The 23,753-nt window shown below is 37.4% G+C and overlaps 1 protein-coding gene across 4 annotated transcripts in view; it reads left to right on the forward strand.

Moving 5' to 3' along the window:
- The window catches only part of KLHL20 (kelch like family member 20), a 98,887-nt gene that overhangs the window by 35,655 nt on the left and 39,479 nt on the right, over positions 1 to 23,753 (forward strand). For all 4 annotated transcript variants that reach the window (XM_067728682.1, XM_067728680.1, XM_067728679.1 and 1 more), the window contains one exon: positions 490 to 1,063. In XM_067728682.1, the coding sequence (XP_067584783.1) occupies positions 521 to 1,063 (543 nt within the window). In that variant the 5' untranslated portion in view covers positions 490 to 520. The remainder of the gene's footprint in view (positions 1 to 489; positions 1,064 to 23,753) is intronic.

Below are 23,753 nucleotides of genomic sequence, written 5' to 3' on the forward strand. Positions count from 1 at the left end.
CATACCCTTGTAATAACCTGATAGCTTATGCCAGGTCTATGTTCCAGTATAAACAAATAACTATAGAGTTTGCCTTTCTGAACCACATTTTTTATCCTGGTTGCCCCCTTTCTGGCTATTCATGTGTCTCTCTCTCCTTCTAGATAATTAGGTTCCCTGATTACCTCTTTATATTTCTTTGAATTTTCCTCAGTCCATAGCAAAATGCTCTGTAAAATATAAGAACTAGTAAATATTTGTTAAAAGCATAGTTATCATCTTAACTGAGGGGCATAGATTCTCTTTTTTCTCCATGTTGATAGATACAGTGTGATGATTATGAAAATCCAAATATCTTAGTTCTAATTATTTGTCAATAATTTAAGTTTGTGGCATTTACCTAGTAAGTTAGCACCTGAATTTCTACATACAATATACATGTGAAATGCAGGAATTAGCTTCTAAAAATATTGCCATCTTCTCTTCTCTCTACCACCCCCATCTCTGTAGGTGTACCAACATTCGACCAGGAGAGACTGGAATGGATGTAACAAGCCGCTGCACCCTTGGAGACCCCAACAAACTGCCAGAAGGGGTTCCCCAACCTGCCCGCATGCCCTATATCTCAGACAAGCACCCTCGACAAACCTTGGAGGTGATTAACCTTCTGAGAAAGCACCGGGAGCTGTGTGATGTGGTGCTAGTTGTGGGCGCTAAGAAGATATATGCCCATCGAGTCATTTTGTCAGCCTGTAGTCCCTACTTCCGAGCTATGTTTACAGGAGAATTGGCAGAGAGCCGTCAGACGGAAGTTGTGATCCGAGACATAGATGAGAGGGCTATGGAACTACTGATAGACTTTGCATATACCTCCCAGATAACTGTGGAAGAGGGCAATGTTCAGACCCTTCTGCCAGCTGCTTGCCTCCTTCAGCTGGCAGAAATACAGGAAGCCTGTTGTGAATTCTTAAAGAGACAATTAGATCCTTCTAACTGCCTGGGCATTCGGGCTTTTGCTGACACACATTCATGTCGTGAGTTGCTAAGGATAGCAGACAAGTTCACGCAACATAACTTTCAAGAGGTGAGTTGTACTTGGTGGTTTGATGCATTCACAATGTATTTGTCAGGAGAACAATATGGGTTCACCATTCTGCTAACACATACCTGTTTAGGTATTTACTGCTAATTCTAACTCATAATATCAAAGAAATGTTATAAATTCTAAGCCTGGTTTTTATTTTATAGGACAATTTTGTGTTCTTTTAGCAAAAACTAAAGTTTTCAGGGATTGATTTCCCTAGACATATTCATAAAAGGTTAATTTATAAGCCAGAATACAGTTTATTACTGATAGGATAGTTGGTATTGGTCGTTTTTATAAAGCACTTCCTTCCTGATTATATGATTGTTCAGCAGAATAAACTGTAGATCAGAGATTGTTTGAACTAATAATCAGAAAAATGAAATTGGATGTTATTAGAAGGATTTTTTTATTAAACCTGTTATTTTTCATTTATTCATTCATTTAATAAGTATTTGTAAAGCTACTATACTTCAGCCACTGTGCTTGGGAACAGAGGCTACAGTAATGAACAAGATGCCTAGAGTGTCTGTTCTAGTGGAAATTATAATCTAGCAGGGAAGATAGACATTGAATTCATAATTCATAAATAAATAATTACAGTTAATGGGTGCTACAGAGAAGAAGCCCTGGATGATTTAACAGTGTATTACAGAGAGATTTAACTTTGGTTCTGGAACACTTCATACAAAATTCTGAAACATGAAGAAGCATAACAAGTTCAAGGAACTGAAAGAAACCCAGTGAGATCCAGAGGGCAAAAGGGAGGATGTAACATAATGATTTTATAGAAAGAATAGAGCCAGATCACAATGGAGCTAATAGACCATGTTAAGAATTTGAAATTTAATCTTAAGACCAATAGAAAACCATTAAAAGGGCTTCCCTGGTGGTGCAGTGGTTAAGAATCCACCTGCCAATGCAGGAGACATAGGTTCGAGCCCTGGTCTGGGAAGATCCCACATGCTGTGGAGCAACTAAGCCTGTGTGCCACAACTACTGAGCCTGTGCTCTAGAGCCCTGAGCCACAACTGCTGAAGCCTGCACGCCTAGAGCCCACTCTCTGCAACAAGAGAAGCCACAGCAGTGAGAAACCTGAACACCACATGAAGAGTAACCCCTACTCACCACAACTAGAGAAAGCCCACGCACAGCAATGAAGACCCAACATAGCCAAAAATAAATAAATAAATAAATTTATTTTAAAAAAGAAAACCATTAAAGGGTTTTAAGCAAAGGAAAGACATGGTTCATTTTATTCTTTAATACCACTCTTCTGTCCAACAGGATAACTTCCAATGGATCAAAGGTTTAAAAAATACAAAGTGAAACCATGAAAATAGTAGCAGATGACATGAAGCAATTCCTTTATAATCTTGAAATGAAGAAGGCCTTTCTAATTGACTAACCCAGAAAGCATAGAAGAAAATATTGATAGATTTGACTATATAAAAATTAAAAATTTCTGCATGGTAAAACAAAACAATATCAAGACAAAAATCAAAGACAAACTGGGGGAAAATATTTTCAATTCATATTACAGATGATATATCCTTAATACATCAAGAGCTCCTATTGGTCAATAACCTAGACCAGTGACCTAACAGAAAAATGGGCAGTAAACAAGAAGTTCAGATTGCCCTTAAACATGAAAATGTGCTCAAGTTTGTTCTTAATAACTTAAAAACGAATTAAAACTATACCAAAGTACTATTTTTTATGTATCAGATTACAAATTTGTAATCTATCAGATTGCAAGTATCCAGAAGTTTGATTACATACCCTGTTGACAAGACCATGGAGAAATAGCTACACTGCTAGTGTAAGTATAAATTGATATAACCCCTCTGGAAGGAAACTGGGCAGTATATCAAAATTACACACTTTTTGTTCACACTCTTTGACTCGGCAATCTCATTTCTGGGAATCTGTACTAGAAATGAAATGGACAGGGGAACAGTTTGAGGAGGTAAAATCATGGGTTCCATTTTAGATATATTCAGTTTGAGATGCCTGTGAGATAGCTAAATAGAGATACTGAGCAGCTCACTGTTTATATGCATCTGTATCTTAGAAAAGAAGTTAGGCTGAGATTAAAATTTAGGAGTCATCAACATAGTAATGAAGTCATAATAATTAAACTATGGCCTAACCCTTTTTAGGCAGGATATAACCCTGAAGCCATAAAAGAAAATTGATATATTTGATTGTATATAAATTTAAAACTTTTTAATATTTTATATAAATATAAAACTTTTTTACAAAAAGCACCATAAACAAGGTAAAAAAAATCAATGCCAATGAGATCACATAGTAGGTAGAGAGAAGAGAAGAGCCCTAAAATTTTTCCAAATATTGAAGGATAATTAGCAAAAAAGCAACTGACAAAGGAAGCTGGGAATAACTAGCGTAGAGAAAGGAGGAAAACCAGCAACGTGGGGGTCATGAAATGCAAAGGAAGGGATTGGTTAAGGAGGATACACACACACACACACACACACACACACACACACATACATATAGTTGGCCTTCCATATTTGCTGGTTCTGCATTCACAGATTCAACCAACTGTGGATCAAAAATATGAAAAATTCCATAAAATTCCCAAAGATAATGTTTGAATTTGTCAGGTGCTGGCAACTATTTACATAACATTTATATTGTATTAGGTATTATAAGTTAATCTAGAGATGATTTAAAGTATATGGGAGGATTGTGTAGATTATGCAAATACTGTGCCATTTTATATGAGTCTTGAGCATCCATGAATTTTGGTATCCTGGGGGCACAGGGGAGTGGGGTAGAGGGCAATCCTGGAACCAATCCTCCTCAGATACCAACGGATAACTATTTATGCTGGAACAGCCAGGTAGTTTCCAAAATTTAATATTAGAATCATTGGCTTTAAGAAATACTACAACAATACAAACAGTTTGGAACTAAAGAAGGAACAGATCAGTGGCACTGAGAAGGGTCCAGAAGTAGATGTTTCAAGTCAGTGGAGGAAAGTAAAATTGTTTACTATGTGTCTTTAGTAAAACTGGTGATTTGGGGAAAAAATAAACTCTTTAAACAGATGGAATTCCCAACTGATAAATAAATTAAACCTAAAAAATTAAATTCTAAAAGTACTAGAAGAAAGCATTAGTAGGCTGGGGGTAAAAATGGCCGTTCTAAGCAGGATATAACCCAGAAGCCATATAGAAAGATTGATAAATTTGATTGCATAAAAATTAAATATTGTTCAACCAAAAAAGTACCATAAACTAAATTAAGTAATGCCAAACTCAGAAAACCTATTTTGCGCATATGTGTCAGAAAAAACACTAATTCCCATAAGACTCATAAAAATTCAATGAGAAAAACCATAAAAAATACATTAGAAAAATAGGCAAAGGATATGAATAAGCGATGTGTAAAAAAGATATTCAGGTATAAAATAAACATATGAAAGGATACTCACCATTACACATAACTAAAGAAACATACATCAAAACATTTCTTAACCTATCAGATTGGAAAGATAATTTTTAAACTTTATTTGAAAAAATTCAAATGTATAAAAAATTGTAGGAAAAAGAAAACTTTCATGTTCTCTTTACCAAGATTCACCAGTTATTAACATTTTGCCACATTTTCTTTATCATTTTGTCCTTATTATATAAATATTTTTCGTTCAACAATTTGAGAGTATACTGCATACATCATATTCCTTTACTCCTGAATGCTTCAATGTGTATAATCCCTTATTGGTCGTATCATTTGCAAATATTTTCTCCCATTCAGTATGTTGTCTTTTTGTTTTGTTGATGGTTTCCTTTGCCATGCAAAGGCTTTTAAGTGTAATTAGGTCCCATGTGTTTATTTTTGCTTTTATTTCCTTTACTTTAGGAGACGCATGCAAAACAATATTGCTGCGATTGTGTCAAAGAGTGTTCTGCCTGTGTTTTCCTCTAGGAGTTTCATAGTATCTGGTCTTACATTTAGGTCTTTAATCATTTTGAGGGGTTTTTAAAAATTTTTTTTCAAAAGCAGCCAGTTTAATTCATAGTAGTATTCATAGAACTTTTGTGGGGGACGTTGTTTATTTTTTAAATTTTTATTGAAATATAGTTGACTTACAATGTTGTGTTTCAGATGTACAGTAAAATGATTCAGTTATTCTTTTTTACATTCTCTTCCATTGTAAGTTATTACAAGATATTGAGTACAGTTTCCTGTGCTAGACAGTAGGTCCTTGTTGGTTATCTATTTTATATATAGTAGTATGTATATTTGAATCCCAAACTCCTAATTCTTTTGAGTTTGTTTTTCTATATGGTGTTAGAGAATGTTCTAATTCTCTTTTATGTAGCTGTCCAGTCTTCCCAGCACCACTTATTGAAGAGACTGTCTTTTCTCCATTGTATATTCTTGCCTCCTTTGTTGTAGATTAATTGACTATAAGGGCGTGGGTTTATATCTGGCCTTTCTGTCCTGTCCCATTGATATATGTGTCTGTTTTTGTGCAAGTATCATACTGTTTTGATTACTGTAGCTCTGTAGGATAATCTGAAGTTAGGGAGCATGATTCCTCCAGCTCTGTTCTTTTTTCTCCAGATTGTTTTGGCTATTCGGGGTCTTTTGTGTTCCCATACAAATTTTTTAATTATTTGTTCTAGTTCTGTGAAAAATGCCATTGGTCATTTGATAGGGGTCGCATTGACTCTGTAGATTACCTTGGGTAGTGCGGTAATTTTAACAATATTGATTCTTCCAGTCCAAGAACACAGTATATCTTTCCATCTGTTCGTGTTGTGTTCAGTTTCTTTCATCAGCGTCTTACAGTTTTCAGAGTACAGGTCTTTTGCCTTCTCAGGTAGGTTTATTACTAGGTATTTTATTCTTTTCAATGTGATGATAAATGGGATTGTTTCCTTAATTCCTCCTTCTGATACTTCATATTAGTGGACAGAAATGCAACAGATTTTTGTATATTAATTTTGTACCTGCAACTTTACCAAATTCTTTGATGAGTTCTAGTAGTTTTCTGGAGGCATCTTTAGGATTTTCTATGTATAGTATCGTGTCATCTGCAAACAATGACAGTTTTACTTCTTCTTTTCCAATTTGGGTTCCATTTATTTCTTTTTCTTCTCCGATTTCTGTGGCAAGGACTTCCAAAACTATGTTGAATAAAAGTGGTGAGAGACTTGGTGGCACAGTGGTTAAGAATCTGCCTGCCACTGCAGGGGACACGGTTTGATCCCTGGCCCAGGAAGATCCCACATGCCACAGAGCAACTAAGCCCACTACTAAGCAACTAAGTTGCACCACAACTACTGAGCCTGCGCTCTAGAGCCCATGTGCCACAACTACTGAAGCCCGCGTGCCTACAGCCCATGCTCCGCAACAAGAGAAGGCACTGCAATGAGAAGCCTGTGCACCGCAATGAAGAGTAGCTGCTGCTCGCCACAACTAGAGAAAAGCCCATGCAGCAATGAAGACCCAACGCAGCCAAAAAAAAAAAAATTAAAAAAAAAAGTGGTGAGAGAGGGCATCCTTGTCTTGTTCCTGATTTTAGAGGAAACACTTTCAGCTTTTCACCATTGAGGGTGTTGTTAGCTGTGGGTTTCTCATATATGTAGTCTTTATTATACTGACGTATGTTCCCTCTATGCCCACTTTCTGGAGAGTTTTTATTTTATCATAAATCGATGTTGAATTTTATCAAAAGCTTTTTCTGCATCTTTTGAGATGATCGTATGGCTTTTATTCTTCAGTTTGTTAACATGGTGTATCACATTAATTTGCACATATTTAAAAATCCTTGCATCCCTAGGATAAATCTCACTTGATCATGGTGTATGATCGTTTTAATGTACTGTTGGATTCAGTTCGCTAGTATTATTTTGTTGAGGATTTTTGCATCTGTGTTCATCAGTGATATTGGCCTGTAATTTTCTTTTTGTGTGTGATATCTTTGTCTGGTTTTGGTGTCAGGCATCAGCCATCAGGTATGATGGCTTCATAGAAGAGTTTAGAAGTGTTCTTTCCTCTGCAATTTTTTGGAATAGGATAGGTGTTAAGTCATCTCTAAATGTTTGGTAGAATTCACCTGTGAAGCTCTTTGGTCCTGGACTTTTGTTTGTTGGGAGTTTTAAAATTACTAATTCAATTTCAGTACTGTTTCAATTTCTGTTTCTTCCTGGTTCAGTCTTGGGAGATTGTACCTTACTAAGAATTTGTCCATTTCTTCTAGGTTGTGCATTTTATTGGCATAGAGTCATTCATAGTGGTCTCCATGATCCTTTGTATTTCTGTGGTGTCAGCTGTAACTTCTCCTTTTTCATTTCTGATTTTATTGACTTGGGCCCTCTCCCTTTTTTTCTTATTCTCTCTCTCTCTCTTTTTTAATTGAAGTGTAGTTGATTAACAATGTTGTATTAGTTTCTGGTGTACAGCAAAGTGATTCAGTCTATGTATATATCAATTTTATATATCTGTATATTCAGTTCTTTATGAATTTCCCTTTCATTTTGTTTATTACAAGATACTGAATATAGTTCCCTGTGCTATACCATAGCACCTTGTTGTTTATCTAGTTTATATATAGTAGGGTATATCTGTTAATCCCAAACTCCTAATTTATCCCTTCCCCATCCTTTCCACTTTGGTAACCATAAATTTGTTTCCTATGTCTGTGAGTCTGTTTCTGTTTTGTAAATAAGTTCATTTGTATCATTTTTTTAGATTCCACATATAAGTGATATCATATAATATTTGTCTTTGTCTGGCTTACTTCACTTAGTATGATAATCTCTAGATGCACCCATGTTACTGCAAATGGCATTATTTCGTTCGTTTTTATGGCTGAGTAATATTCCATTATATATAATGGAATATATATAATATAGGGTATACATACATATTATATATATACACCACATCTTCTTTATCCATTCATCTGTTGATGGACACTTAGGTTGCTTCCATGTCTTGGCTATTGTAAATAGTGCAGCTCTGAACATAGGGGTGCATGTGTCTTTTTGAATTAGAGTTTCTGTCTTTTCTGGATATATGCCCAGGAGTAGGATTGCTGGATCGTATGGTAACTCTATTTTTAGTTTATTAAGGAACCTCCATACTCTCCATAGTGGCTGCATCAGTTTACATTCCCACCAACAATGTAGGAGGGTTCCCTTTTCTCCACATCCTCTCCAGCATTTATTATTTGTAGACCTTTTAATGATGGCCATTCTGACCATTGTTATGATACCTCATTGTAGTTTTGGTTTGCATTTCTCATTAGCAGTGTGGATATCTTTTCATGTGCCTGTTGGCCATCTGTATGTCTTTGTTGGAGAAATATTTATTTAGGTCTTTGGCCTACTTTTTTTTTTTTTTCTTTTTGCGGTACACAGGCCTCTCACTGCTGTGGCCTCTCCCGTTGCGAAGCACAGGCTCCGATGCGCAGGCTCAGCGGCCATGGCTCAGGGCCCAGCCGCCCCGCGGCATGTGGGATCTTCCTGGACCGGGGCACGAACCCGTGTCCCCTGCATCAGCAGGCGGACTCTCAACCACTGTGCCACCAGGGAAGCCCTGCCTACTTTTTGATATTGACCTGTATGAGCCGTTTGTATATTTTGGAAATTAAGCCCTTGCCAGTTGCATCATTTGCAAATATTTTCTCCCATTCTGTAGGTTGTCTTTCTGTTTTGTTTATGGTCTCCTTTGCTGTGCAAAAGCTTGGAAGTTTGATTAGGTCAAATTTGTTTATTTTTGTTTTTATTTCTATTGCCTTGGGAGACTGACCTAAAAAAATATTTGTACGATTTATATCAGAGAGTGTTTTGCCTATAATCTCTTCTAGGAGTTTTATGGTGTCATGTCTTATGTTTAAGTCTTTAAGCCATTTTGAATTTATTTTTGTGTATGGTGTGAGGGTGTGTTCTAACTTCACTGATTTACTTGTGGGTGTCCAACTTTTCCAACACCACTTGCTGAAGAGACTCTCTTTTTCCCATTGTATATTTTTGCCTCCTTTGTCGAAGATTAATTGACCATAGCTGTGCGGGTTTATTTCTAGACCCTCTGTTCTGTTCCATTCTGTTCCATATGTCTGTTTTTGTGCCAATACCAATATAGTTTTGGTATATTGTTATATATATTGGTATATATAGTTTTGGTATATTGGTATATATACCAATGTAGTTTTTCTGAAGTCTGGGAGGGTTATGCCTCCAACTTTGCTCTTTTCCTCAGGATTGCTTTGGCAGTTCTAGATCCTCTGTACTTCCTTATATTTATATATTTTATGATTATTTTTTCTAGTTTTGTGGAAAATGCCATTGGTATTTTGATAGGGATCACATTAAAGCTGTAGCTTCCATTGGGTAGTATGGCCATTTTAACAATATTAATTCTTCCAAGAGCATGGGATATCTTTCCATTTCTTTGAACCATCTTCAGTTTCCTTTATTAATGTTTTATACTTCTCAGCATGTAAGTCTTTCACCTCGTTGGTCAGGTTTATTTCTAAATATTTTATTATTTTTTTGATGTTATTTTCAAAGGGATTTTTTTAAACTTTTTTTTCTGATATTTCATTGTTAGTATAAAGAAATGCAAGATTTCTGTATGTTAATCCTGTATCCTGCTACCTTGCTGAATTCGTTTATCAGATCTAGTAGTTTTTGTGTGGAGTCTTTAGGTTTTTGTATATATAGTATCATGTCATCTGCATATAATGACAATTTTACCTCTTCCCTTCTGATTTGGATACCTTTTATTTCTTTTTCTTGTCTGGTTGCTGTGGCTAGGACTTCCAATACTATGTTGAATAAAAGTGGCAAGAGTGGGCATCCTTATCTTGTTCCAGATTTTAGCAGGAAGGCTTTCAGCTTTTCAGTGTTGAGAATTATGTTGGCTGTGAGTTTTTCATAAATAGCTTTTATTATGCTGAGATATGTTCCCTCTGCACTCACTTTGGTGAGAGTTTTTATCATGAATGGGCGTTGAATTTTGTCAAATAGTTTTTCTGCATCTACTGAGATGATCATGTGGTTTTCGTCTTTTGTTGATCTGGTGTATCACATTGATTGATTTGCTGAACCACTCTTATGACCCTGGGATGAATCTAACTTCATCATGATGTATGACCCTTTTTATGTGTTGTTGGATTTGGTTTGCTAATGTTTTGTTGAAGATTTTGGCATCTATATTCGTCAAAGATACTGGCCTGTAATTTTCTTTTTTGGTAGTGTCTTTGTCTAGTTTTGGTATAAAGGTGATGACAGCTTCATAGAATGACTTTGGGAATGTTCTGTCCCCCTTAATCTTCTGGAAGAGTTTAAGAAGGATTGTTATAAGTTCTTTTTATGTTTGGTAGAATTCCCCAGAGAAGCCATCCAGTCCTGGACTTTTGTCTGCAGGGAATTTTTGGTTTGGGGCTTTTTTTTCCTTTTGTTTTGTTTTTAAATTACAGCTTCTATTTAAATTCCAGTGATTGGTCTGTTCAAATCATCTATTTCTTCTTTTTTTAAATTAATTAATTAATTAATTTCTTTTTGGCTGCATTGGGTCTTTGTTGCTGCACACGGGCTTCTCATTGCAGTGGCTTCTCTTGTTGCAGAGCACAAGCTCTAGGCGCACGGGCTTCAGTAGTTGTGGCACATGGGCTCAGTAATTGTGGCTTGTGGGCTCTAGAGCGCAGGCTCAGTAGTTGTGGTGCACGGGCTTAGTTGCTCTGCAGCATGTGGGATCTTTCCGGACCAGGGCTCGAACCCGTGTCCCCTGCATTGGCAGGCTGATTCTTAACCACTGCACTACCAGGGAAGCCACATCTATTTCTTTTTGATTCAGTTTTGGTGGGCTGTATGTTTCTAGAAAGTTGTCCATTTCCTCTAGGTTGCCCAATTTGTTGGCATATAATTGTTCATATTTTTTCTTATGATTTTTTGTATTTCTGCAACGTCAGTTGTTATTTTTCCCTTTCATTTCTTATTTTGTTCATTTAGGACCTCTTTCTTTTCTTCTTGGTGAGCCTGGCCAGAGGTTTATTGATTTTGTTTATCCTTTCAAAAAACCAGCTTTTAGTTTTATTCGTTTTTTCTGTTGTTTTTTTTTAAATCTCTCTTTTATTTATTTCCTCTCTGATCTTTATTGTTTCCTTCCTTCAGCTGACTTTAGGTTTTGCTTGTTCTTCTTTTCTAATTCTTTTAGGTGGTAGGTTAGGTTTTTTATTTGAGATTTTTCTTATTTTTGAGGAAGGCCTGTATTGCTATGAACTTCCCTCTTAGGACTGCTTTTGCTGCCTCCATAGATTTTGTATGGTTGTGTTTTCATTGTCATTTGTGTCAAGATATTTTTTAATTTCCTTTTTTATTTCATTGTTGACTCATTGGTTTTTTAGTAGCATGTTTTTTTGTCTCCATATAATCTTTTTTTTTTTTTCAGTTCTCATTCTGTGGTTGATTTCTAGCTTCATACTGTGTGGTCAGAAAAGAGCCTTGAAATAATTTCTATACTCTTAAATTTGTTAAGAGTTGTTTTGGGGCTTCCCTGGTGGCACAGTGGTTGAGAGTCCGCCTGCCAATGCAGGGGACACGGGTTCGTGCCCCGGTCTGGGAAGATCCCACATGCCGTGGAGTGCCTGGGCCCGTGAGCCATGGCCACTGAACCTGTGCATCCGGAGCCTGTGCTCCACAACAGGTGAGGCCACAACAGTGAGAGGCCCCCGTATCAAAAAAAAAAAAAGAAAAAAAAAAAGAGTTGTTTTGTTTCCTAGTATGTGGTCTTTCCTAGAGAATGTCCCATGTGTGCTTGAAAACAATGTGTATTCTGGGTTTTTTTTGGATGTAATGTCTTGAAGATATTAATTAAATCTAACTGTTCTATTGTGTCATGTAGGGTCTCCACTGCCTTATTGATTTTCTGTCTGGAAGATCTGTCCATTGATGTCAGTGAGATGTTAAAGTCTCCTACTTTTGTATTGCCATCATTTTCTCCCTTTATGTCTGTTAGTATTTGTTTTATGTATTTAGGTGCTCATATATTGGGGACATATATATTAACGAGTATAACATCCTCTTCTTGTATTGATCCTTTTATCATTATATGATGTTCTTCTTTATCTTTCTTTATGGCCTTTGTTTTAAAGTCTATTTTGTCTGATATGAGTATTGCTACCCCTGCTTTCTTGTCATTTCCATTTGCCTGAAGTATCTTTTTCCATGTGTGTGTCCTTCACCCTAAAGTGAGTCTCTTATAGGCAGCATATTGTAGGCTCTCATGTTATTATCCAATCTGCCACTCCTTGTCTTTTGATTGGAGCATTTAGTCCATGACATTTGGGGTAATTACTGATATATATGTATTTATTGCCCTTTTAAAGCTTATTTTCCAGTTGATTTTATATTTCTTCTCTATTCCTTTCTTTTTCTTTTCCTTTCATGTGTGATGGTTTTCTTTTCTATTATGCTTGAGTTCTCTTCTTTTTCCTTTTTTGGAATCTATTGTATGTTTTTGATTTGTGGGTACCCTGGTTTTCAAGTATGCTGACCCATTACTAGATCTACTTGCTTTAGACTGGTAATCACATAATCTCAAACACAGTCTAAAAAAAACTCTACATTTTCTTACTTCCCTCCCCTACATTTTATCATTTTGATGTCCTATTTTACATCTTCATGTTTATCCTTTTGCTGTTTATTGTAATTGTAATTGCTTTCACAAAATATTTTGATTTTTTTAAAATAACCTCTGTACTGGTAAGTGATCTACAATCCTTTTATATATTTGCTTTTCCTATTGTGATTTTTTCTTTCCTATAGATTCTTATTTCTTTTCTATTTGGAGAAGACCTTTCAATATGTCTTTTAGGAAAGGTTTAGTATTGCTGTATCCTTTTAGTTTTTGCTTGTCTGAGAAATTCTTTATCTCTCCTTCTATTCTAAATGATAATCTTTCTGGGTAGATTTTCCTAGGTTGAAGGTTTTTCCCTTTCATGACTTAGAATATATCTTGCCGCTCCCTTCCACCATGCAGCATTTCTGTAGAGAATTCAGCTGATAGCCTTATGGGGATTCCCTTGTAACTGACTTTTTGTTTTTCTATATCTGTAACTTTTGCCATTTTAGTTATAATATGTCTTAGTGTAGGTCTGTTTGGGTTCCTCTTGTTTGGGACCCTCTGTGCTTCCTGTACCTGGATATCTATTTCTTTCTTTAGGTTTGGGAAGCTTTCAGCCATAATTTCTCCAGAGAGATTTTTTTATCCCCTTTTCTCTTTCTTCTCCTTCTGGGATCCCTGTTATGCCTAGTTGGCATACTTTATATTATCCCATAGGTCTCGTATGTTGTTTTCATTTTTTTTTTCATTTGTCTTTCTGTCTGCTATTCTTATTCAGTGATTTCCATTATTCTGTCTTCCAGATCATTCATTCTTTCTTCTGTATTATTTAGTTTGCTATTTCTTATTGCTTTTAGCTCAATTTTCATCTCAGTATTTAAGCTAATTTTGATTGGTTCCTCTTCAAAGTTTCTTGTTACAGTGATCTTCATTTCTATCAACAGCCTTTCTTAATTCCTTCTGCATTTTTATTACCTCCTTTTTGAACTCAGAGTCTAGTAGACTGGAGAGATCTGTTTCATTGTTCTTTCGGGCATTTTCTCTTGTTCTTTTAATTGGGAGTAGTTCCTACCTCTTCATTTTACTTATATTTCTCTGACTATGAATTTAGGAGAAAACAGTTATCTACTGTGGTCTTGAAAAGCTATTTTTGTACACAGGGAACATCCCTGTGTAGCCTGCATGAATCTAGTATTTTTGATGTGAGGGCTGTTTTTGATATGGATGCCTACCATGTCTTTCCTCAGGGAGTGCTCGTTGTTATGCCCTTGATTGGGGGTGTGACTGGTGTTGTGGTGACCAGAGCCTGCGCTGGATATCACATCCCTGTTGGCGGCAGGGTCAGCTCCCCAATTGTTGGAGTAGAAGCCCCTAGAATCGGTTCTAAGCTGTGGTGTGAGATAAGCTGGACTGGAGCACTGTCGCTGGGAAAGGAGCTACTGAGTATTCCTGTGCAGGAGCTGTTCACCAAGACATTTACTCTTTGACATTGCCTGTCACCCCTTGTGCACATTCACAAAGTACAGTGTTGTTGGCACTGCCCTCAGCCCCACCTTAGCTGTGGGAACATGGGCAATCAAGTCCCTCAGGCGCTGTGTTCACAAAGCTGCCAGTGCAAATCCGCTGAAATTGCAACACCCAGACCTGCTGTAGTTGCACACCTTGACCCATCTGGGAGTGCTGGGAATCAGCCCATATCCCAGCCCTGCCTCCACATGTGCACACCCACAAAGTCCACTGCTTCTAATGCCTGACCTGCCCCAGACAAGGGAGCAACAGTAATCCACTTGCATGTCCCACAGGCACTTCGCTCACAAAACTGCCAGCTGCATAAATTCACCAGAGTCATGCCCCTGCCGGCAATTGGATCAGATTTGAGCCCCACCTGTGTGTGGGCAACCCACCAATGCTTGCTGATAGCAGCAGAGTTGTGTCCGTCATGAGCACGCTGAGAGTGAGGATGCTATGATGAGGCCATGCTCCTGCCTTTGTGTGCAAGTTGATAATGGAGCTCCTGTGACAGACCCGGGCTCTGTCCTGCCCACACCCCAAGTTGTGGCCCACACCACACTACATGACCTTCAGGCTGTCTCCACACAGCCAAACCAAGTCCTTTTCTCAGATCTTTCTGTTGAAGCCCAAGTTGCAGCACCCAGCCACTGTACACACCAGCAGGAGTGTGTCTTGGGCTGAGAAGTACACCAGGGTGTCCAGGACTCTCTGTGCTGGTCTTTCTCTAGCCTACCTGCCACAAGCCAGCCGCTGCACTCTCCTCTGAGCCTCTGAAGCTTCCTTTCTGTCCCAGCTGATCTCCCAGTAGGTAAAGGAGGTTCCAGGGTGAGCGAACCTTTCCCCTTTCACAGCTCCCTCCCAGGGGCACAGGTCCCATCTCAATTCCTTTTATTTATTTTCCTTTCCTCCTACCTGGTTACATGTTGATCTTTTCTTGCAGCTTTGGTTGTGCGAGATCGTCTGCTAGTGTTCAGTAGGTATTCTGTAATAACTGTTCCACATGTAATGTATTTTGATTAATTTGTGGGAAGAGATGAGCTGCATGTCCTTCTATTCCACCATTTGATCTCCCCTCCCTTTTTTTCTTGATGAGTCTGGCTAAAGGTTTATCAGTTTTGTTTATCTTTTCAAAGAACCAGATTTTAGTTTCATTGTTCTTTTCTATTTTTTTTTACTCTCTAATTCATTTATTTGTGCTCTGATTTATGATCTCTTTCCTTCTACTAACTTTGGGTTTTGTTTGTTCTTCTTTCTCTAGTTCCTTTAGGTGTGAGGTTAGGTTGTTTATTTGAGATTTTTCTTGTTTCCTGAGGTAAGCTTGTATTGCTGTAAATTTCCCTCTTAGAACTGTTTATGCTGTGTCCCATAGGTTTTGGATCTTTCTGTTTTCATTTCTCTCTAGGTATATTTTAATTTCCTCTATGATTTATTTCTTCAGTGATCCATTGGTTGTTTAGTAGCATATTGTTTAGCCTCCATGTGTTTGTGTTTTTTGCAGTTTTTTTTCTTGTAATTGATTTCTAGTCTCATAGTGTTGTGGTCACAAAAGATGCATGACATGATTTCACTTTTCTTAAATTTACTGAAGCTTGTTTTGTGGCCTAGCATGTGATCTACCCTGGAAAATGTTCCATGTGCACTTGAAAAGAATGTGTTTTTTGCTGCTTTCAGATAGAATGCTCTTTATATATCAGTGAAATACATTTGGTCTAATGTGTTATTTAAGGCCTATGTTTCTTTGTTGATTTTCTATCTGGATCATCTGCCCATTGTTTTAAGTGGGGTGTTAAAGTCCCCTACTATTATTGTGTTACTGTCAATTTCTCCTTTTATGTCTGTTAATATTCCACGTATATATTGGGGTGTATATATATTTACAATTGTTATATCTTCTTGGATTGATCCTTTGATCATTATATAGTGTCTGTCTTTGTCTCTTGTAACAGTCTTTATTTTAAAGTCTGTTTTGTCTGATATAAGTATTGCTATTCCATCTTTCTTTTATTTCCATTTGCATGGAATATTTTTTTCCATCCCCTCACTTTGATTCTATATGTGTCTCTTGATCTGAAGTGAGTCTCTTGTAGGCAGCACATACACAGGTCTTGTTTTTGTATCCATTCAGCCAGTCTATGTCTTTTGGTTGAGCCTTTAGCACATTTACACTTAAGATTATTATCAGTGTGTATGTTGCAATTGCCATTTTGTTAATTGTTTTGGATTTGTTTTTGTAGGTCTTTTTTTCCCCTTTCTTATTCTTTTGTTCTCTTCTATTGTGGATTCCTTTTTCTTTTTTGTGTGTATATCTATTATAGAATTTTGGTTTGCAGTTACCATGAGGATTTTGTATAGCAGTCTATATATAAACACGGTTGTTTTAACTTGCTGATCTCTTAATTTCATATGTATTCTAAATACCCTGAATTTGTACTATCCTCCCCTCACAGTTACTATTTTTGATGTCATATTTTACATCTAATTGTTTTGTGTATCCCTTAACTGCTTATTGTGGATACAGATGATTTTACTGCTTTGGTCTTTTTTTTTAAATAAATTTATTTATTTATTTTTGGCTGCATTGGGTCTTTGTTGCTGCGTGCAGGCTTTCTCTAGTTGCAGCCAGCAGGGACTACTCTTTGTTGAGGTGTGCAGGCTTCTCATTGTGATGGCTTCTCTTGTTGGAGTGCACGGGCTCTAGGGTGCGTGGGCTTCAATAGTTGTGGCACATCGGTTCATGGGCTCTAGAGTGCAGGCTCAGTAGTTGTGGTACACAGGCTTAGTTGATCCATGGCACATGGGATCTTCCCAGAGCAGGGGTTGAACCTGTGTCCGCTGCGTTGGCAGGTGGATTCTTAACCATTGAGCCATCAGGGAAGTCCCTGCTTTTGTCTTTTAACCTCCCTACTTGCTTTGTGTGTGGATGATTTCCTACCTTTACTGTATGTTTGCCTTTACCGGTGAGCTTTTTCATTTCATAATTTTCTTGTTTCTATTTGTGGCTTTTTCTTTTTCACCTAATGAAGTTCCTTTAACAACTTATTGACTGGAGACCTATTAATGCATCTTTTATTACCTGAACGTTATTGACCAGAGGCGTATCAATATGTTTTTAGAGAGTGATATAATTAACATCACCATGCGAAGTTGTTAGAGCTTAAAATTGATCAAGGGTTCATTTTACAACTTATGATTGTTTTTATTCACATTTTCCTTTGTTAGGTTTTTGTTCCAACTTTGTGTATGTTATAAACGCAAGTTCATTACCATAAAAAATGTTTAAATGACTCATCACAAAATTTGAATGAAGAATTTTTCAGTGAATTTTATGCAGATACTTTCTCCGACTGTCCAAATGACATATATGCTAGTGTGTTAGAAGATGATAGTTCCTCAGAATATAGTTCTGATTCAGACGATGTGAATATGAGACCAACAAAAAGACAAAAAAAACCTTAGTGATTGATTCTGATACAGAAAGTGAAAATGAAACTCATGGTTCTGGAAAATGCTCCTTTGCTTCTACAGAAGAGTGTACTGAAGACAACATTTCATGAAAATTAGAAGACTTTACAGGTGTGTCAGGTGTAACTGTTGAATGTAATATCCCGCAAAGTGTTAGTGAAATAACAGAACTAATTTTTGGTAACGACTTTTTCGAGTTGGTCACTTCTCAAACTTGTATCACCAACAGAATGAAAAATCATATAAAAAGTATGAGAAGGCTTTAAAATGGACTGATGTAATCAATAGTGACATGAAGAAGATTCTTGGATTAATAATTTTGATGGGACAAATAAGAAAGTCACACTGGAAAGAATATTGATCGACTGATCCCTTACGTGAAGTACATATCTTTCCAAAGATTATCATGAGAAGAAGGTTCGAACAAATGATGACATTTCTTCACTTTAATGATAAATCAGAAACTCCACTTCCTGCAGACAGAATTTCAAAAGTTAAACCTCTCTTGGATTATTTTCTACCAAAATTTCAGTCGATCTTTATACCCAAACAAGAGCTGTCACTTGATGAGGCAATGATAAAGTGGAGAGGACGACTCAGATTCAAAACGTATAATTCCAGAAAACGTACAAAATATGGAGTTTTGCTCAGGATGGTTAGCTAAAGTGAAACTGGGTATACATGCAAACTTGAAATTTAAACAGGTGAAGGAAAGAAACTGCAAGAAACAAAATTATCAGTCATACAACTTTATCTTGGTTCATGGCACCATATTTACCAAAACAATTATTACAACAGTGTGTCTACATCTGAAATATTGTTGAAAAATAAAACCAGAGTTTGTGGGACTATAAGAGAGAATCATGGTCTACCAAACCAATTAAAGGAGAAATTTTAAAAAGTCTACAGAGGGGAGAAATGACATTCTTATGGAAGGGAGAAGTGATTCTTCTTACATGGAAAGACAAGAGGCTAGTCCACATGGTGACAGCTATTCATGAAGACTCCACAGCATCTACAGGAAAGGAAGACAGGAGGACTGGCCATCAGATAACTAAGCCCACTTGTATACTAGAGTATAATAAATATATGAAAGGAGTTGATTGATCTGATCTATATCTGGCAAACTTCAGTATCCTCTGGAAAACTAGAAAACGGTATAAGAAAGTGGGTTTCTATTTGAGTAATTACAGTTTATTCAATGCGTTTAAAGTTTATTGTAGCCTTAATGCACAGAATAAAATGACTTACAAGCAATTTTTGTCAGCAGTAGCTAGAGAATGGGTAACTGAGCATTCTGATGAATGTAGTGGTAGTCCCACACCTGGTCCTTCTTGTGGCATTTCTAAAAGAGCCGCCTGCAAAGATCCACCTTGTCGACTATCAGGTAAAATAAAAGAACATATTCTAGAGATAATAATACCAACAGGACTAAAAAATAAATAAAAATGCCACCAGAAAGTGTAAGTCTGCTCTTCCAGGGGAAAGCACAGTGAAACACAGTATATTTGTAATAGATGTTCTTTTCCCCTGCACAGAGGTTCCTGCTATATTGCCCATCACACTCTAATGAAATATTAGAATGCTTTAGTAAGATATGTACAAAGTTTCAAATAAGTACATTAAGTGCAAAAAAAGTTGATATTTACTCAAATGCAGGTGTTTCAATATTCACTTATATAGCAAATCACTGGCCACAGGTGTTAGTTTCTGCAAAAATCCCCCGGTCAATAATGTGTCAACATTTGTTACAAAGCTAATTTGGTGGTGCTGAACTCTTAGATTTTGCTTGTCTTTAAAGCTTTTGATTTCTCCATCAAATCTGAATGAAAGCCTTGCTGGTGGAGTATTCTTGGTTGTAGGTTTTTCCTTTTCATCACTTTAAATATATTGTGCTACTCCCTTCTGGCCAGCAGAGTTTCTGCCGAAAAATCAGCTGATAGCCTTATGGGAGTTCCCTTGTATGTTATTTGTTGCTTTTCCCTTGTTGCTTTTAATATTCTCTCTTTATCTTTAATTTTCGTCACTTTGATTACAGTGTATCTTGGTGTGTTCCTCTTTGGGTTTATCCTGTGTGGGACTCTCTGAGCTTACTGAATTTGGGTGATGGTTTCCTTTCCCAGGTTAGGGAAGTTTTCAGCTAGCATGTCTTCAAATATATTCTCAGGCCCTTTCTTTCTCTCTCCTTCTTCAGGGACCTCTATAATGCAAATATTATTGCACTTGATGTTTTTCCAGAGATCTCTTAAATTGTCCTCATTTCTTTTCATTCTTTGTTCTTTTTTCTGTTCAACAGCAGTGATTTCCACTACTCTATCTTCCAGCTCACTGATCCATTCCTTTGTATCATTTAGTCTGCTACTGATTCCTTTTAGAGTGTTTTTCATTTCATTTATTGTATTCTTCATCTCTGTTTTGTTCTTCTTTATATTTTTCTTTATATTTTCAGTCTTAACCACTGGAGCACCAGGGAAGTCTCATAAGTAAAGTTGTCTTTTGTTTTTTTTAAAAAAACTTCTGACTTCTCATTCTGTGCATCCATTCTTCTCCTGTGTTCTTTGATCTTTATGATCATTACTCTGAACTCTTTCTCAGGTAGATTGCTTTTCCCCACTTCACTTAGTTCTTCTGGGGTTTTATCTTGTTCTTCCATCTGCAATATATTCTTCTGCCACCTCATTTTGTCTAAGTTGGTATTTTATTTTTATGTATGTGGTGTGTTAGTTACATTTCTCAACCTTGAAGAAGTGCCCTACTCTAGGAGACGTCCTTTGCATCCCAGCAGTACACTCCCCTCTTGTCACCCAAGCTGTATGCTCTAGGGGTTCCCTGTAAGAGGGCTGTGTGGGTCCTTCTGTTTTGGAGGGCTGACTATGTGTGTGGACTGTTAGGCTTGGTTGGCCCCTAGTCCAGTTGGTTGCCAAGCTCTGCCTTGTGTTGATGCTGCTGGCTGCTGTTTAGTAGGGCATGGTCACAAGGCAGATGATTGCAGAACCTAGGGGGCCCCAGGGTTATGGTTCACTGGTGGGTGGAGTCAGGGTCCCAAAGACCCTGGGGCCATTGCCCACCCAGTGGTGGGTAAAGCCAGATTCTGGGGCTAGTGCCAGACTACCAGAAGACAGAGCTGGCTCCTGGAGTCTGCTGCAGGGCCCAGGGATCCCCGAGCTCATTTCAGATTATTGGGGAATATGGGGGCATTTCCTGACACAGTTGGGTATGGGGTCCACAGTGTCCCAAACCTTGCATTGGCCTGCTAGTGGGCAGGGCCAGGTCGCAGCTGATTCCAGGGTATGGTCTGGCCTGCTGTTGGTGTACTTGATCTACAGGCTACAGGATCATAGTTTTCTTGCTTCTGGTGTCTGCCTCCTGATGGGTGAGGCTGGTCTGGAGGCTAGTGCAGCCTTGTTGGTGGGAAGGGCTGGTGCCTGCCCAGTGGTGGGTGGAGCTGGGCCTTGGCCCTCTGGTGGGCAGAGCTGTGTCTAGGGGCGTGTTTAGAGAGAGCCATGGGCTCAGGAAGTCTTTAGGCAGCTGATGGATAGGGCTGTGTCCCTGCCCACTTAGTTGTTTGGCCCAAGGCATCCCAGCACTGGCACCTACAGGCTATTGGGTGGGGCCAGGTCTTGTTGCTAATGAGCCAAGATAGCAACTGCCAGTAGCATTGTTCACACATTTGAATGTTCCCCAGTAGGTCTGCCACCAGTGTCTATGTCCCCAGGGTGAGCCACTGTCACCCCCCCACCTCTCTAGGAGACTCTCCAAGACCAGCAGGTAGGTCTGGCAGAGGCTCCTATCAAATGACTGCTTTTTCCCTGGGTCCCAGTGCACGTGAGATTTTTGTGTGCACACTTTAAGAGTGAAGTCTCTATTTCCCCCAGTCCTGTGGAGCTCCTGCAATTAAGCCCCGCTGGCCTTCAAAACCAAATGCTCTGGGGGTTCTTCTTCCCAGTGCCTTATTCCTGGCCTAGGGAGTCTGACATGGAGCTCAGAACTCTCACTCCTTTGGGAGAACCTCTGCAATATGATTATTCTCCAGTTTGTTGGTTGCCCTCTTAGAGCTATGGGATTTTTTTTTCTTTTTTTTTTTCTGCACTGCACGCCTTGTGGGATCTTAGTTCCCCAACAAGGGATTGGACCCGGGCCCTCGGCAGTGAAAGTGCAGAGTCCTAACCACTGGACCACCAGGGAATTCCCTGGGCTATGGGATTTGATTATATCATGAGTCTGCCCCTCCTGTCAGTCTTGTTGTGGTTCCTTCTTTATATCTTTAGTTGTAGAAGATCTTTTCTAGTAGGTTCCAGTCTTTTTCATCGATGGTTCTTCTGCAGATAGTTGTGATTTTGGTGTGCTCATGAGAGGAGGTGAGCTTGGGGTCTTTCTGCTTTGCCATCTTGGCTACTCTCCCCTCTTAGCTCTTTTATATTTTTATTTTTTGTCCACATATGTTAGTCTCTTATTATTAATGTGTTTCTATCTATTACCCCTTGCATTATCTGTAGTTATATTTGTTGTCACTATGTTGCTTGATGAATATATAATCCTTTTGTATCTTACTTATAAATTGTAACTTTTAGCTTTGTAAAGTGTCCTCCTTTGTCAGATTCAATTATTTTGTTCTCTGAATTCTATTTTGTCTGATATCTGGCTTTCTGTTCCTGTTTTCTTATTGTTTTCAGTTGCTTGATGTATCTTTGCCCATCCCTTTACTTTTCGTCTTTTTGCATCATGATGTTTTAGGTATTTTTCTTGAATTGGGTTTTGCTTTATGAGCCAGTTTGAAAATCTTTTTCTTTTAAATAGGCAGTTAAAACCTACTTGTATCTATTGCTATGACTGATATGTTTGTTCTCAACTCTGTTATATTATATTTTTGTAAATAGTATCTGATTTAGTTGTTTTTACTCTATTTCTCTGTATAGTGTCTTCTTTGCTTTTCATTTTAATATCTTTTAGTATATAGGAAGGTTTGTATTTTTGTTCCAGTGGTTACTTTTGTAAACTAGAAAAAAAGAAGAGCAAATTAAACCCAAAGTAGAAGGAACAAAGTATAAAGGATGAAGCAAAAATCATTGGTACTTTGAAAAAAATTGATGAACCTCTAGCTGTACTGATAAAGAAAAAACGGAGAGAAGATACAAATTACCAGTATCAGAAATAAAAGAGAGGACATCACTTCAAATCCCTCAGACATTAAAAAGGACAATAAGGGAATATCATGAGCAATGTTTTGCCAATAAATTCAACAACATGAAATTGACAAATTGTTTGAAAAACACAAATTACAAAAACTTAAGAAACAGAAAACCAGAATAACCCTATATCTGTGAAAGAAATTTTAAACCAATGATTTAAAAACCTTCCCACAAAAAAAGACACCAGTCCCAGAAGGTGAATTCTGTCAAACATTTAAGAAAGAAATAATACTAATCCTATACCAAATCTTTCAGAAAAAAAGTGGTGGAGGTTGCCAAACAAGGTCAAAATCACCCTGATGTCAGAAACACAGACACTAAAATAAAACTACAGATCAATATCTCTCATGAATTTACATGAGAAAGTCCTTAATACAATATTATTAAATTGATTCCAACAAAATATAAAAAGAGGAATATACCATAACTAAATAGAGTTTATACTTCATTAAAGTTGAGTCAGTATTTTATAGTCACACTTAATTTCTCATTCAGAGTAACTCCTTCACACAACTTCTTTAACAGATTTGACTCTTAACTTCATTCCACTATTTTTAAATATCAAATCCATTCTCCAAAAAATAAAGATTTGCCATCATTTAGGATTTCCAAAATAATTTGCCAAAGTCATTGGACCCCAGATTAAGAAATCCCTGCAGTTCTAACCCTGCCTCCAAAGTCAACTGATATATTGAAATCCCAGTGAGGAAACCTTACCCTTGATCATGGACTAGAATGGTTCTGTGTAGATGCAAAGAAAGTTACCATTTGGGGCTGAAAACTTGTGATTCATTTAAGTTATTTTCGAACTTAAATCTATATTTAATTTCCTTCTATTTTATTAGGCATAACTTAATTCATACAGTGTTACGCTTGCTCATAAACATAAATTAAAATTTTTTCTTTCAACTCAACAT

The sequence above is a fragment of the Pseudorca crassidens genome, chromosome 2 (genome assembly GCF_039906515.1).
Source record: "Pseudorca crassidens isolate mPseCra1 chromosome 2, mPseCra1.hap1, whole genome shotgun sequence".
Classification (NCBI taxonomy): Eukaryota; Metazoa; Chordata; class Mammalia; order Artiodactyla; family Delphinidae; genus Pseudorca; species Pseudorca crassidens.